Source organism: Phoxinus phoxinus, assembly GCF_949152265.1.
Source record: "Phoxinus phoxinus genome assembly, chromosome: 10".
Taxonomy (NCBI): Eukaryota; Metazoa; Chordata; class Actinopteri; order Cypriniformes; family Leuciscidae; genus Phoxinus; species Phoxinus phoxinus.
Genome location: NC_136885.1, coordinates 36,007,913 through 36,025,412, shown reverse-complemented (window position 1 = coordinate 36,025,412; position 17,500 = coordinate 36,007,913). Strand labels below are relative to the sequence as shown.

The 17,500-nt window shown below is 39.3% G+C and overlaps 2 protein-coding genes across 3 annotated transcripts in view; one reads left to right on the top strand and one right to left on the bottom strand.

Annotated features, from left to right (window-relative positions):
• Positions 1 to 10,850, top strand: part of slc25a32b (solute carrier family 25 member 32b) — a 249,864-nt gene extending 239,014 nt beyond the window's left edge. For both annotated transcript variants that reach the window (XR_013799390.1, XR_013799391.1), the window contains one exon: positions 10,750 to 10,850. The gene's annotated coding sequence lies outside the window, so the exon portion shown is untranslated. The remainder of the gene's footprint in view (positions 1 to 10,749) is intronic.
• Positions 1 to 17,500, bottom strand: part of csmd3a (CUB and Sushi multiple domains 3a) — a 382,979-nt gene that overhangs the window by 193,974 nt on the left and 171,505 nt on the right. The window contains exons 25-30 of the mRNA XM_079626776.1: positions 14,092 to 14,218; positions 12,988 to 13,190; positions 10,116 to 10,307; positions 4,717 to 4,855; positions 660 to 847; positions 1 to 191 (exon numbers count right to left, since the gene is read on the bottom strand). The exon at positions 1 to 191 is cut by the window's left edge and continues 4 nt beyond it. Of these exons, the coding sequence (XP_079482902.1) occupies positions 1 to 191; positions 660 to 847; positions 4,717 to 4,855; positions 10,116 to 10,307; positions 12,988 to 13,190; positions 14,092 to 14,218 (1,040 nt within the window). The remainder of the gene's footprint in view (positions 192 to 659; positions 848 to 4,716; positions 4,856 to 10,115; positions 10,308 to 12,987; positions 13,191 to 14,091; positions 14,219 to 17,500) is intronic.

The window sequence follows — 17,500 nt, the reverse complement described above, 5'->3', positions numbered from 1 at the left end:
ACAGCTGGGCAGCGCTCGGTTCCACTCGGGTCTGTTGGTGCCGCCCATCACACAGGTGAGGCTGGAGTAGCCGGTGAGCTGGTATCCCGGATCACAGTGGAAGGTCACAGTGGAGCCCAGCTTATAGTCTCCGCCCAGCCGAGTGCCGTTCATCACACTGCCCGGGTCGAAGCAAGCCTCACGCAGTTTAGCTGACGGGAGAGCAACACAAGACATATGGCCAATCATAAAGCTCTCGGAGATCAAAAGATCAGAAGGGATGAAATGCCAAGTGGAAACCTTTGAAACTTTCCAGATCACGGTCAAGCATCTTGAAATAGTTTATCATGACAATCTTATTAAGTCACCATGAAATCACTTTTTAAATTTCAGTTATTATTATAATTAAACTATTTATTAAATGCATTTAAATTCCGGTAATCTTGAATCAGAATAATGTGTTGAGGATCTCTGATGATGTGGGCGGGGCAACCTGTCACTCACATTAGATCAGCCAATAGCAAACCACAACCATCCAATCAATTCCCCACGGAACAAAATCAAGCCCCGCCCACATTAGCTCTTGTTCCAGAAGCGGCTCACTCGATATACGACACAATAGAGGATGAATAGACTGGCGAAACTTTGCTTTCATGTGGAGGGAGCCAAAGCGCACTTACCCTTGTATTCGAGATGGAAGCCGGTGTAGCTCACGGACCCGTCGCTGCGGAAGGCAATGTGCATGATGTTCGAGCTGCTTTCTACCTTCTCCGGCAGCTTGCTGTCTTGAAATGTGCCGATCAGATGACTGTTGCTGTGCGGCCCGTCGTAGAGGTACAAGAAGTCATAGTTGGGCTCAATGCTAAAACTGAGAGAAGAAGCGTCCAGATTAGAATCAAAAACTCCAGAAAAGTGAGACTTTTCAAGACTATGGCCCCTATCTTGCACCCAGCGCAACTGACTTTGTACTGGACGCATGTGCCGGCTCTTAAAGGGAATGTGAGAGGACGCTCTGATTGGTTTATTTCACGTTACGCCCAAACCACACCTATGAGTAATGAAGCGACTTCAGACCAACACATTTTAGATTTGCGTCGGCGCAAGAGTCGTTTATCCCGCCGGTATAATAGCAACAGCGCCGGGATCCGCCCACAGAGTTACTTGCGCTTTGCGCTTTTGATACTTGCGTTTCAGAGCGTTACAATAGGGCCCTATAAGGAATATAAGTTACATAAACCAGTTTGATATGGTGTTATGCCTCTTTTCACAATATGTAATATAAATCTATAGTATCCTCAGAATGTGATCCCCAGATCATTTATTATATCTTGTCAAATTTGCCCCTTTTTGGGTGTGAGCAAAAACACGTTTTTGTGTGTGTGTCCCTTTAAATGCAAATGAGCTTTAGCTCCGCCTCCATTCAGAAGAGGGCGGAGCTTCAGAAACTCCGGCAATAACAGAACTGGCCGATCTCACTCCTCCAGAATCCCAGAATAACCAGTAGCGAGCGCAGCCTTACGGAGAGACTCAGAGTTTCTGGATGTTAGCGGAGACATTTGTGTAGTTGTTGTGGAGTTACACTGATCATCTCATCATCATGTTGAACTCTTACACAAGTGTCCACAGTTCCTGAGGTGTTTATAAGACAGCGCTGACATGTTCTGGTCACTAGTGTCCAGTCTGTGCTCAACAGTGTTGGGGAAAGTTACTTTTAAAAGTAATGCATTACTATATTGCGTTACTCCCTTAAAAAGTAACTAATTGGATTACTTTTTTAGAAAAGTAATGCGTTACGTTACTTTTGCGTTACTTTTCTTCCCACCTGGGCTGGGCTTGTTTTTTTATAACACAAAAGTTATATTTTTGGGCAAATGTAAAGACCCTTTCACACCAAAAGTGAAATAATAATAATCCTCCGGCTGAAGGACATGTGTACAGTAGAGGAAAGCAAACCAGCAAACCTTTCTATCTATCTATAGTCATTTTTGCTTATTTAACTGAATCATCGAAGGTCAGAAACAAGTACATTGGTCAATAAAGTGAGATTAAATGCATAAAAATGTATGTTTTTTGTAAAAAATGTAACGCCTCTGCACTTTGATTTGTCTCAACATGAGGACAGGAGAGCTGTCAGTCAATAAATGGGAAAACAAAGTAACTTGTGTTACTTATTTGAAAAAGTAACTCTAAAAGTAATTATAAAAGTAATGCGTTACTTTACTAGTTACTTGTAAAAGTAATCCGATTACATAACTCAAGTCACTTGTAATGCATTTCCCCAACACTGGTGCTCGACCACAGAACAGTTTCATGCTTTGCTGGATCTTCTGCGTCGCGTTAGAACTGGTCTCTGCTGTCGCGTGAGGAACCGGATGTCGGCTGGTGTGTGTACCCGTGCAGATTAAGGGCCGGGAATATTATAATAAGATCCTCTTCATACGTCAGAATCTGATCGGCTTATTTTATAACATGCTTGCAGAGAAAGACTCACCAGAACTAAGTGACTGGGTTTCACTTTTCATGTTTTCAGGGTTGGTAGATGCGCCGATTACAGCGCTTACACACGGGACAAGCCAGATTCTCATGATATTTCCCCTTTAATGTACATTTTGTAGCTTTATCAATGTCACTTCAAGCTGTCGCATGAATCACAGCTGTGTGAAGGCTAGTTTTTTCCTACCCGAGTTTACAGTTTAAATGACACGAGAGTGAGCAAATAATGACAGTACTTTCATTTTTTTTGCATGAACTAGCCCTTTAAATCTCGCTGCGGAAATGCAAAATGCGTATAGAGTGTGCAAAACAGGAAAGAGAAAACAAGCATCCTGTTGAAAACATGAACATTCATCGAGTGCTTGTTGACAACACCACACGCTTCCACAGAGCGGGCCTGTGATCTCCCGAACAGAGCGAGTGGGTCATCAGAACATGTTCTGAAGAGTCTGTATGTTTCAGGAGGGGAATATTATGATGTGGGTGGAAAATGCTCATAAATGCCACGGGAAAATGTAGTCAGAAACGCTGCACTTCACACACGGTCGTATTCATGTCATTATGAAGATGTGTTTACCGTCCCAAAACTGCACCAACAATACGCCATTAATCTGAGACGGTTTTGTTAATGCTGTAATAATGTCACACTGACTCATCTATCTTGAGAAATCTTTTCCCAATTACCGTGCTGATAAAAACACAATTACAAGTCATATGTTAATTTGAAATTAATTGGGTCTTTTGGTGCACAGATCACAGTCTGATATTAAAAACCATATTCCAATTTACAGTGGAAGATGGAAGCAGTTATGGGTCAGTGACGTGACACTGATTTTATATGTTTGGGATGTAATCATTTATTCAAAGATGCATTAAAAATGCAAATCACACTGACAATGACTTGAATACATCTCCTCTCTGATTATGAATTCAGTTTGATATTTGTTTTTGTGGGACAAAGTCAAAAATGTCTATGTGACGTATTCATCTTCAGGTTGTAATGAATACATAAAAAGATTTATTAAAAGGATGAGATTCTTGCGATTTGAATAAATGAGATAAAACTTAAGATTATGAGTTGTGAAATCAATATATATAGAAATGTTTTTGAAAGAAGTCTCTTCTGCTCATCAAGTCTGCATTCATTTGATCAAAATACAGAAAAACTGTAATATTGTGAGATATTATTACAATTTAAAATAATTGTTTTCTGTTTAATTATACTTGAAAATATAAATGTATTCATGTTATTAAATAATGTTCAGCATCATTACTCCAGTCTTCAGTGTCACATAATCTTTCATTCTAATATGATTATTTATTATCAATGTTGGAAACAGTTTTGCTGATTAATATTTTTTTGGATACTTTTTTTCAGGGTTTTTTGATGAGTAAAAATTAGTTAAAAAAGAACAGCATTTATTTAAAACATATTTTTTTCTAACAATATTTGTCTTTACTATCACTTTTTATCAAGTTAACAGATTTCTTGCTGAATAAAAGGATTAATTTCTTTAAAAAAAATGCTTCTTGTAATACATTACAGTTTAAAGTATATTAATACAGAAAACCATTATTTTAAATTGTACTAATATTTCACAATATTATAATTTTTCCTGCATTTTTGATTAAATAAATGTAGGCTTGATGAGCATTAAAAATAGTAAAAATATTTTCTAACAATATATGTCTTTACTATCATAACTTTTTATCATGAACACATTCCTTGATGAATAAAATGATTAATTTCTTAAAAATAAAAGACTTTTGAACGATAGTGTATATTGTTGCAAAAGATTTATAATTCAAATAAATGCTGTTCTTTTTAAACTGTTTATTCATCAAATAATCCTGAAAAAAGTATCACAGGTTATTAAAAAAAAAAGTCCAACATTTATAATAAATCCTCATATTATACTGATTTCTGAGTAATGATGCTGAAAATTCAGCTTTGATCACAGGAATAACTTACACTTTAAAGTATATTAAAAAAACATTATTAAAATGTTTACTAATATTTCACAATATTACATTTTTTTCTGCATTTTTTATCAAATAAATGTAGGCTTGAGCAAAAGAGACTTTAAAAATATTAAAAATAGTAATGTTTCCAAACTTTGATCGGTACTACAACAAAATACTTGATGTTTGCAACACTAGAATAAACTGTAGAGTAATTACATTATTTTACATCAATAATGTATCTTGGTTTTCATAATGTGATTTAATTAGTTAAGATGTTACCTGATAAAAGCCAGGGAGATGACGTAATCAGGGTGAACCGTGATGAACCAGTCGCAGTCTTTGCTGTGCGGGTACGGGTGCGGGAAGTTAGGAGACAGAATGAACCCGGACGAGCCTGTAATGTTCCCTCCACACGGAGCTGCAAAACACAGATTAAAGTTTAAATAAAGTTTTAAAGTTGACTTTTTTCCCTCCCTATAGCATGCAAGTCATTTTATCTCAATAAATCTCACTACGTTGGCTGAAATATCATTCAGTGACAGTCATTAAACAAAGGGTAACACTTTATTTTACAGTGTCCATGTACTTACCGTAGTAATAACAGTAAATTATGCATAATTACATGCAACTAACCCTCAACCAAACCCTAATCCTTCCCTAACCCTATAGTAAATACATGTAGTTGATTATATTGCTCAGTATTTAAATATATAATTACACTGTAACAATGACACCTGACAATAAAGTGTAACCCAAAAAATGCAAATCACATCATTAATATTCATGAGAAAAGCTGATAGGATAAACTGTTCTTAAGCTCCACATCTGGCTTTAAACCGGATTGACCTTTAAAACGTCTAAATGTGACTCAAACTTAAGAAAATAGGTCCACAAAATAAATGTAGTATCCCAGAAGCATTCATCACGGGACGTCGGGAAGTTTTCACCCCAGTTTCCCGTAACCCAGAAGAGTAAGCGCTGACTGGGCGCGCGATCAGAGATTTCCCTCAAAGAATAATGTTTTGGTTCGACTGTAGTAACTTAATATTGCTCAGTACTTAAATGTACAATAACAGTGTAACAATGACACCTTAAAATAAAGTGTGACTTCAGTGTAAACGCCCACTGCTGTGATTGGCTGTGAGACTTCAGTGTAAACGCCCACTGCTGTGATTGGCTGTGAGACTTCAGTGTAAACGCCCACTGCTGTGATTGGCTGCTGTGAGACTTCAGTGTAAACGCCCACTGCTGTGATTGGCTGTGAGACTTCAGTGTAAACGCCCACTGCTGTGATTGGCTGTGAGACTTCAGTGTAAACGCCCACTGCTGTGATTGGCTGTGAGACTTCAGTGTAAACGCCCACTGCTGTGATTGGCTGTGAGACTTCAGTGTAAACGCCCACTGCTGTGATTGGCTGTGAGACTTCAGTGTAAACGCCCACTGCTGTGATTGGCTGTGAGACTTCATTGTAAACGCCCACTGCAGTGATTGGCTGTGAGACTTCAGTGTAAACGCCCAATGCTGTGATTGGCTGTGAGACTTCAGTGTAAACGCCCACTGCAGTGATTGGCTGTGAGACTTCAGTGTAAACGCCCACTGCAGTGATTGGCTGTGAGACTTCAGTGTAAACGCCCACTGCTGTGATTGGCTGTGAGACTTCAGTGTAAACGCCCACTGCAGTGATTGGCTGCTGTGAGACTTCAGTGTAAACGCCCACTGCTGTGATTGGCTGTGAGACTTCAGTGTAAACGCCCACTGCTGTGATTGGCTGTGAGACTTCAGTGTAAACGCCCACTGCTGTGATTGGCTGTGAGACTTCAGTGTAAACGCCCACTGCAGTGATTGGGTGTGAGACTTCAGTGTAAACGCCCACTGCAGTGATTGGCTGTGAGACTTCAGTGTAAACGCCCACTGCAGTGATTGGCTGTGAGACTTCAGTGTAAACGCCCACTGCTGTGATTGGCTGTGAGACTTCAGTGTAAACGCCCACTGCTGTAATTGGTCGTGAGACTTCAGTGTAAACGCCCACTGCTGTGATTGGCTGTGAGACTTCAGTGTAAACGCCCACTGCTGTGATTGGCTGCTGTGAGACTTCAGTGTAAACGCCCACTGCTGTGATTGGCTGTGAGACTTCAGTGTAAACGCCCACTGCTGTGATTGGCTGCGAGACTTCAGTGTAAACGCCCACTGCTGTGATTGGCTGTGAGACTTCAGTGTAAACGCCCACTGCTGTAATTGGTTGTGAGACTTCAGTGTAAACGCCCACTGCTGTGATTGGCTGTGAGACTTCAGTGTAAACGCCCACTGCTGTGATTGGCTGCGAGACTTCAGTGTAAACGCCCACTGCTGTGATTGGCTGTGAGACTTCATTGTAAACGCCCACTGCTGTGATTGGCTGTGAGACTTCAGTGTAAACGCCCACTGCAGTGATTGGCTGCTGTGAGACTTCAGTGTAAACGCCCACTGCAGTGATTGGCTGTGAGACTTCAGTGTAAACGCCCACTGCAGTGATTGGCTGCTGTGAGACTTCAGTGTAAACGCCCACTGCAGTGATTGGCTGCTGTGAGACTTCATTGTAAACGCCCACTGCAGTGATTGGCTGACATGTTTGCATATGAAATAGCTAGTATTACATGTGGAACTCTCTCTAAAACTTTTACTACGTTTTTACCATTACAGCCATCGAGATTAAGGAATCGTGAAAAGTATTGATCACAATGATCTATTCCCGTCACATGACAGGTTGCAGTGATGAGCATTGAGCAGATGACAGACGATCATTGAGCAGTTGATCGCGTATGAAAATATCTTATCATTGCAACGAATGCTTTCACCAAATAACAATTCAAACACGATGTAAATACAGCGAGAGCTTCGTTGTGCAGTGCAACACAGTCATTGGTTTCATAACGAGTTTTGGCAAGTGTCCAGATAAACTCGCTCAGTTTGATTGACAGCTTGGGCGATTGGAAAGGGAGAGTTCTTTGATCGCTTTCTTTAACTAATTTAATCACAGTTCAAATAAGATTATTTTCATTGATTGTTTAGTCACTGGCTTGATTTACTGATGCATAAACAGTATTGAACGATTTTGAGAGATAATCTGTCTGAATTTGAATAATTACACCACAAATCACTGATCACAGATCAGCCATTAGAATAAACATGACTAGCCTACTTGCATATTAGTGGCGTTGCTGGCAGATACATATCATAAAAGTCTGTTTGCAAACAATGCACTGCTGAGACATTCACATTGTTGGAAAGCCCCCCCCCCCCCCCCCCCCCCCCCCCACTAACGCTGCAGTGGGCGGGGCCAAAGACGCGGTCATGTGACGTAGGCGTTGATGTTCTTCTGCAAAGGCGGGTCTACAGCTGCCATGTGACGTCACAAGTCAACGAATCCTGTCGTTTGCTGGCCTTGGTTTCAATAAAAGCAGTTTTTGGAATATCAAGAAAGTTTTGAGTTTTGAAACTTACAGGGTATTTTTCTAGTATAACGAACTCTTTACTGTCAACGGATGCAGGAACATTTGAATTCTCAGTCTATGACCCCGTTAGATGTATAATTACACTGTAACAATGACACCTTGAAATACAGTGTAACCAAAAAAATGCAAATCACATCATTAATATTCATGAGAAAAGCTTATAGGATAAACTGTTCTTAAGCTCCACATCTGGCTTTAGACCGGATTGACCTTTAAAACGTATAAATGTGACTCAAACTTAAGAAAATAGGTCCAAAAAATAAATGTAGTATCCCAGAAGCATTCATCACGGGACGTCGGGAAGTTTTCATCCCAGTTTCCCGTAACCCAGAAGAGTAAGCGCTGACTGGGCGCGCGATCAGAGATTTCCCTCAAAGAATAATGTTTTGGTTCGACTGTAGTAACTTAATATTGCTCAGCACTTAAATGTATAATTACAGTGTAACAATGACACCTTAAAATAAAGTGTAACCAAAAAAATGCAAATCACATCATTAATATTCATGAGCAAAGCTGATAAGTGCCCAACTCTTCTAAAGCTCCATGGGGTCGGTTGCACAATCATAGATATTATGTTAAAACCGTGTCTTCAGTTATAGTATGACCCACTAGCCGTTAGTCAGGGACAGTCAGTCTTACTTTTCGATATTAAATTAGTCAACTGATTTAAAAAAGCCATGAAATAACAGTCTTAAAGAAAAGAAAAATGACGTCTAACTTGTAAGACTAGTCTAAAGCCCTATTCGCACGGGATTAGTATTATCTAGGGACCTCTAGTCATTTGTAATAATTGCGGAGGTTGTCTGTGATCTTAATCCTGTGCTAATCGGCCATGTCTGTAAATTGTAAAGTAATAATTCCCCCACAAATGACCGACCATATTTCGCCGAACACCGACGTTCTGTGATAATATTAGTCCCGTGCGAATCGGCATCTCTGATTTTGTCCAGGATTTGGCGGGGCTGTATATATATATTTTTATCAAGGTATTTCTTTCCTTTGCGCCTTTTTATTAATATTTCGCGAAGAATGGAGGCTGCGTTGAGTGTTTTGACAGTGTTTTGGGCACTGGGTCATATCGCACACACCGACGCCATATACAATTTGCAGAAAAAAGAGAAAGCTGAAAACCACCAGAAGAGCGAAGACAAAAAGAAAGATTAGATGGATGACATATAACAGCATATCAAAAATAATGCACAATCAAGCAAGGCGGTTTCACATCATAATTCGAGTTTAATGTTACAAATAAATCAAACGTAAACGTTGAGCAATTCGATTTTAACCTGCTGAATTTTTTTTTTTTTTATATGCATCTAACCAGACCCTCAACCATACGCAAAAAGCCATCTAGTCGCCCACTGAAAACGGGCTAAAATAAATATAATATGGGTATAAACTACAATTTTTATATCCGGGTTCCGGGAGAAAAGTCAGTAAATTCGAGTAAAATCACAGGCTTCGCTTATCCCGTGCGAATGCGCCACACGAAATTCAGATGTCGGAGGGTCATTTCTAAATCACAAGAGGTCCCTAGATAATACTAATCCCGTGCGAATAGGGCTTTAGTGGTTTATGCAACCGACCCCAGGTTTGGCTTTAAACCGGATTGACCTTTAAAGGGATAGTTCACTTTAAAATGAAAATTCTGTCATCATTTACTCACCCTCAAGTTGTTTCAAACCTGTATGAATTTTTTTTCTTCTGCTGAACACAAAGGAAGATATTTTGAAGAATGTCAGTAACCAAACAGTTAACTGGTCCCAGTGACTTCCATAGTATATTTTTTTCCTACTATGGAAGTCAATGGGACCAGTTAACTGTTTGGTTACTGACATTCTTCAAAATATCTTCCTTTGTGTTTAGCAGAGGAAAGAAATTCATACAGGTTTGAAACAACTTGAGGGTGAGTAAATGATGACAGAATTTTCATTTTAAAGTGAACTATCCCTTTAAAATGTCTAAATGTGACTCAAACTTGAGAAAAAAGGTTCCCTCTATCCACAAAATAAATGTAGTATCCCAGAAGCATTTCTCACGGGAAGTTTGCGCCCCAGTTTCCAGTAACCCAGAAGAGTAAGCGCTGACTGGACACGCAATCTGAAATCTCCCTCAAAGAGACGTATCGTTACACAGAGTCACTTCTCCCGGTGTGAAGCGAGGGACTGGTGTTGGAGGAAAGCTCACCGATGCAGGTGGGAGGACTGGGTTGCCAGAAGAACCTGTTGTCCACCTGAATGCAGGTGATCCTGGGCTCTCCTAGCAGGTCGTATCCCGGGTCACACGCGAAGGTCACGGCGTCTCCCGGCTCTTTCCCGTCTCCACTGCGACTCCCGTTCATCGGCGTTCCCGGATCCCGGCACGCCGTCGCCACCGAGCCTGCAGACACGGGAACATTTACATTCACAGGTGAGACTCGAAAAATGTGAATATCGTGCATTTATTTCAGTAATTCAACTTAAAAGATGAAACTAATATATTATATAGACTCATTACATGCAAAGTGAGATATTTCAAGCCTTTATTTGTTATAATTTTGATGATTATGGCTTACAGCTTATGAAAACCTTTTCACAATATTCTAATTTTGAATGTAAGCCATAATCATCAAAATTATAACAAATAAAGGCTTGTAATATCTCACTTTGCATGTAATGAGTCTATATAATATATGTGACCCTGTGACCCGAACCCAGTCTGGAGCCGCACGGGTATATCTGTGGCAATAGCAACTATACACTGTATGGGTCAAAATTATCCATTTTTCTTTTATGCCAAAAATCATGAGGATATTAAGATCATGTTCCATGAAGATATTTAGTAAATGTCCTACCGTAAATATATAAAACATGTATTTGTGTGAGTGAATGCAGCACAATCGTGAACATAAATGCACAACTTTAAACTTTAAAGGAGATTTTCTCAATGTTTACATTTTTTTGAATCCTCAGATTCCAGATTTTCAATAGTTGTGTCTCGACCAAATATTGTTTATTGTTGAGATTTATACATCTCAATTTCAGAAAATCACATGTGACTGGTTTTGTGGTTACATATTAGTTTCACCTTTTAAGTTGAATTACTGAAATAAATGAACTTTTGCACGATTTTCAAGTTTCACCTGTATGCATTTGGCAGACGCTTTTATCCTAAGCGACTTGCATTGCATTTCAAGGTACTCATTTACATCCCTGGGAATCGAACCCATGACCTTGGCGTTGCAAGCGCCAGCGCTCCACAGTTTGAGCCACAGGAAAGCTGAACGGTGACCAGCTGTGCTCACTTTTCACTTACTGGGAAATCTCAGCAGGAGGGAGCGTTTCCCGCGCCGAGAAGAGTCGCATGGCCTCGGAAACGAGTACAATGTCTCACTGGGGGCTCCGGCTGAGCAGAACGCTAGCTAATGCCGGCGTGGAACAGGGAAACGTCCTGAGCTACAGCAGAACTGAACAATCACTTGCTAATGGATGCGATTTTTATGCATTTACTTCGAAATGGCTTTTTCTTTCTTCAAACAGAGGAATCATTATTCTGGGCAAGCTGCCTCTTCAGGCAATTACAGTCAGAAGTTTGGGAACAGAAGTGACAATGAAGACATGTATGATGATGTCTATTTCAAATAAACGCTGAAACTTTCTATTCATCAAAGAATCCTGAAAAATAAAATCTGGCACGGTTTTCATGCAGATATGAAGCAGCTCAACTGTTTTTAACATTGATAATAATAATAAATGTTTTTTGAGCATCAGATCATCATATTACACTGATTTCTGAAGGATCATGTGACACTGAAGACTGGAGTAATGATGCTGAAAATTCAGCTTTGATCACAGAAATAAATTACACTTTACTGTATATTCACATAGAGAACTGATGATTTACATTGGAATTTTTTTTTTTACATTTTTTACTGTATTTTTAATCAAATAAATGAAGCCTTGGTAAGCATAAAAAAAAAAATCTTACAGACCCCTAACTTTTGAAGAACTTCTGAAATATTTATCAATATGCACCAATGTTACCTCATAGAAATCAACAGCAACATTTATGTTCATACAGTATAAAATATTCAAAAGTTCTGAAGCAATTATTAAAATTATTAAAAGCTCCATTTTCATACAATAAAAGGTAACGCTTTACTTGAAGGGGTGTGAATGAGACATGACACCTTCATAATCATGAATATGAAGGAGGTTTTATGCATGTTTATGACAACTGTCAATAAGTGTCATTCGCTGAATTATGACATTTTTAATGCAAATATGACATTGTTTGATATGTCAGTGTCTTGGTAATGACAACTTGACATACACCAATACATCATAAATTGTCATAAAAATGTAATAAAAATGACATAGCAGATTAATTATCAAACTTAAGAAAGCTTTATGGGTTAACGTTGCATTGTCATGTGGTTGGTTTTGACATTAAAATGTTATAATGGCCTCATGACAGCCAATGTCAAAACCAACCACATGACAGTTTAATGCAACGTTAACCCATAAGCTTTCTTAAGTTTGATCATTAATCTGCTATGTCATGTTTATGACAGGTTATGATGTATTGGTAATGTCAAGTTGTCATAACAAAGACATCTAAAACAATGTCATATTTGCATAAAAAATGTCATAATTGAGCGAATGACACTTAATGACAGTTGTCATAAACATGCATACAACCTCCTTCATATTCATGACATGTGTCATGTCAGTCTCATGCACATCCCTTCGAGTAAAGTGTTACCCAATAAAATTACTTTAGCTCAAACCATGATATAAAATTGTATTTTTGTATTTTATTCTTTATTTGACAGGGACAATGGACAGTAAAAACAACGGCCCCAGAATTAGCTACAGAGCTACATCTCATCCGCTGTCCCCGGGCAGGAGAGCACCAGATCACATTACACACCAAAAGATCAATTACATACGATAAAATCCCCCCACAAATGAAAAATATATATGACATATAATCCATCACATAACAATAAAAGCCTCAGCTGCAATTCGCATTGGCTTTTATGATCTCTGAACTGTGTGGTGTGCAACTGTGGGCTTACTGGAGAAGTCGATGGCGAATCCAGATTTGCTGATGTAGAAGTCCGTCTCGAACTGGATGGTGACGATGTTGAGAGTGCTGTGGATGCCGTCGGGTAACAGAGAGCCGCTCACTTCTCTCAGAGCCATCTCGTTCTCCGGCTGCCCGTCCCAAACCTTCAGGATATCGTGAGACGCCTCCGTGTCAAACGCCAGGAACTGCAGACTGAAGACACATCTGCATTCACACTCATGTGCACACAAACACTTAAAGCAATCTAATCAAATAAATAATAAGATAAATCAAGTACCGTGAATGCAAGTACCGTATTTTACGGACTACACGTTTTTTCATAGTTTGGCTGGTCCTGCGACTTATAGTCAGGTGCGACTTATATATCAAAATTAATTCATACTGACTGAGATGAACGAAGAGAAAACATTACCGTCTACAGCCGCGAGAGGGCGCTCTAGTTAGCGGAGTTGTTCAGAAGCGACACCGAGGAAGAACTCGATGTATTCAGTGTTGAGGAGTGAGATCGGGAGCTGGTGAACTTGCTGACCGGTGACTTGTTGGACTCGCTGGCTAATGTTAGTTTAGCCTATTCAGCCTCAGGTATATGTTCTTTATGCTAATGTGCAGCTGAATAACTGTTAATGTGTTACGCTAACACACCGGACACTATTCAGCTGTTGTTCTGTGTGCTGTTGTGGAGCTGAATAACCTTTCCAGATTAAATCTCTGTTCTTGCTCTTGGATTTTGTGAAATATATTTCTAAATAAATGCGACTTATAGTCCAGTGCGACTTATATATGTATTTTCCTCTTCATGACAAATTTTTTAACTGATGCGACTTATAGTCCGGAAAATACGGTAATAAATCTTCTAATGCCATTTAATATGAAGTGTCTTTATAATATGTGATATTTTATTAAAATGTTAAGGCTTGCTCTGTTTGTTTTATTGAGCGCTTGGTTAATTAGACTAATCAGATTGCTGAATAAATGAGCTTTCCATAGATGTATGGTTTGTTAGGATAGGACAATATTTGGTAAAACACATATTCTAGCTTCAGGCTCTAAAGGGTTAATGATCCGCGTCCCCTTGTAATTAATAACCAGTCACCTGACAGTGTTTCCGGGGTCCACCTCGATGGTCCATGTGCAGCGGAGGTTGTTGTCATATGGAAACGGGTATCCAGGAGAGAGTATGCGTCCAGATGATTCGCCTTTAAAGCTTCCCCCACACTCCGCTACAATAGATCAAAACCAGAAGTTATTGCGCTGTCAACTCCCACCCACGACGAAGACGAGATGCATTCTTCCTGCCATTAATGATGAGCTCTGTGGAGAGTGTGTTTCTGGATCTGACACCCCCTCATCATCCCGGCGAGGACATGCAACAATGGGCTGTAATTATGCATGCGAGAGACGCTGCTTTAACTGCGTTCCATGTGCATGCCATTAATTAATGTTAAAACTCTGTCCACATTATTTATGAGTTCGGTCTTGCATGAGAAGCAGAGGACCACTGCATATATCACACAAAATAAAGTATTATCATATTCATTACTGTGGCCTCAGCCACAATATCTGCAGTACATCGCTCATTAACGCACTGGTTTCTGTGCCGCATTACAGCAAACGCTGAACTCATGAGCGCACAGGTTCCCTTAAGACAGAGAAACTACTGTCATTAATGCTAACGAACACAAGACAAACACTGCAGAAGAAGAAAGCCGGCCCCTGGAGATGATCATGTCTGATATCTGTTCAATGGCCACTTTAGAGCTGGAGTGTGTGTGGATTTGTGGCTTTTAAAGTTGTTTTTAATACGCTTAAACCATGTGTAAGTTCATAAGTGGACAGCATTGCTGAGTATCTTCTGCTTAAAACTGCAGTGAACCAAAGACAGTCTCAAAAACACTGTTTGAAATCGCAAGGCAAACTACCTTGTAACCAATCAGATCAACGTGTGATCGTCAACCAGTGGATCTCTGAGCTGGAGGCGGGGCTCATTTGCATATTCATAGAACCGCGCATTCTAAATGTGGCAAGGGTGTCGAGTTACATTCAAGATATTTTAAGGCATTTTAAGGAAAAAACATTTAAATATGTAATTTTGGTGAGTTTTAATTTATAAAATGATTGACTACAGGGGGATTTTAAAGGTACAAAATGCAATATTTTCTGCCGCTAGAGGCGCTACATTCCAAACAACAACAACACCAGCGGCGTAGCTTGATGACGATGTGAAGGAATGATGGGAACTGTTGTTTTTAACTCCACCGTGGATGTAAATCAGACAGGAATCAAAAAGTCATGTTCATGGATGAGGCAAAGTTCTATTTTTTATAAATGTTGCGTTTAATGACATGCTTTTATTTCATTAAAATGAATTAACCGCAAGAAAAGTAAGGTTTAACACTAAATTGGTTATCATGTTACTGTATTTGTCGAACTCATTGTTGTGATAACGCTGCGCAGTTTTACGTCTTCTAAACCATTGTTGTAAAAGTGCAGTCGAACACACACATCATTCGCCAAAAGACTGATTAATCTTTATGTATAACACAAGCTATATTTATTTACATGGCCATAAACACCAGACGTGATAAACAATGTCAATAAACTAAACACAAATCTAAAGCAATAATACTTTCCTTACATAAACATAACTATTACCGAATGCTACATTTGGAATATATAAAATTGACCCGTGCGTTTATGGGACTTGTGTTTGTCGACAGAACCGGCTGCAGTCGGTAAAGAATAATTGTGTTCCATAACGACTGCGCGAAACCGGCTAACGTTTGTTGCTTGATAGACGGACGCTACAACTACAGCCTCCGCATTTGTCCAGGACTCGCGCAGTATGTTCCATAAAGTTAACACAATTAACAAAAATTGTTACAGTTAAGAAAACAAAAAACACAGTTAACCATAAAGTTAACAAAATATGTAACATTGGCCTTGTGATTTTTGGATATTTTAATGCAGAAATATTACATATTGTACCTTTAAAGGTTTTGTTTGAGTTTAATAAGCAGAGACAGACACTGATTCCCATGAAAGTTGTGTCCCAGTGGGGAAACCTGTCTGAAAACACTCATTATTCTTACAGTTATTTGGGAATTAATTTCCCTGCTAACCCAATACGAGCAGCAAACTAATCACACATTTAATAGATGTTTTTTTTACATGATAAAGAGTAAAAAATCACATAAATGCAACAGAAAGTGATCTGGACGGTCAACTTGCTTCATCACGGATGCAGAACGAATTCATATTTTATGTTGCATTTTATAATTGCATGTGATCTGCTTTGTGAAGAGGGAATCGCTGTATTAAAGAGAGACATTTATCAGCGAGCTTTTGCATGAAATATTTAGCACAGCCTCGATGTGCACCATTTTGATGTTGAAAGTCCCAAGGCGGTGTCATAAGAGCGAGTAGATCCCCGAGGCAAAGCTCCCAGCGCTCGCTCACCGGGACTCAGTCTACAGAGAGACCGCTCACTCTGACTGCTCTATTGTTCATCAATTTCATCATACAAAAGCCAAGAATACGCTGGTCTACCATAAATATTGATGACTCTCCGAGACCCATCAACTTATGTGAAACTTCTGAGACTGAGACTCTGTTCTGAAAACATTGAGGTCTTCCTCGCTGACTACAAAAGCTTCTACGGCAGGAGATTAAAGATTAACTATTGTGCTTTTTTCCATGTTCATCTTTCTTTAGTGTGTAATGTTGATGTTTGAGCATTAAAAAGCTCTGCAAAGTCTCTCTATATCAGTGTTTCTGAGCTCCTGAAACGCCTCCATTGTGTTCTTGAGTTTCTCCCACGTCACAATATTCCTCATTATAATAATTAATTTATTATAATGGGTGTACCATGGGTACACACCCAAAGGTCAATAATGTGTCCATTAGTTCTTCACATTGAACAGCCATCAGCTTTTATTAAAGGGACAGTTCAGATTATTTACTCAAGCTCAAGCCTGTTTTAATGTTCAACACAAAAGGACTTTATAAAAATATTTTTTGGTGTTAAGGAAGATTTGTTGAGACTTAAAGGGATACTCCACTTTTTTTGGAAATAGGCTCATTTTACATCTCCCCCAGAGTTAAACAGTTTTACCGTTTTCGAATCCATTCAGCCGAACTCCGGGTCTGACGGTACCACTTTTAGCATAGCTTAGCATAGATCATTGATTCTGATGGGTCCAGTAGCATTTCTTTCAAAATGACCAACGAGTTTCAATATTTTTTCTATTTAAAACTTGACTCTTCTGTAGTTAAACCGTGTACTAAGATCGACGGAAAATGAAAAGTTGCGATTTTACAAGCCTATATGGGTCGGAACTATACTCTCATTCCGGCGTAAGAATCAAGGAACTGTGCGGCCGTACCATGGGTGCAGCAGCGTAGTGATATGACGAAGCACCTGAAAATAGTCCCCAGCTCGGTAACTTCCAACATAACCGGGACTAAGTTTGTGTTGTTTTTAGGCGGCAAATTAGGTTTCCAAA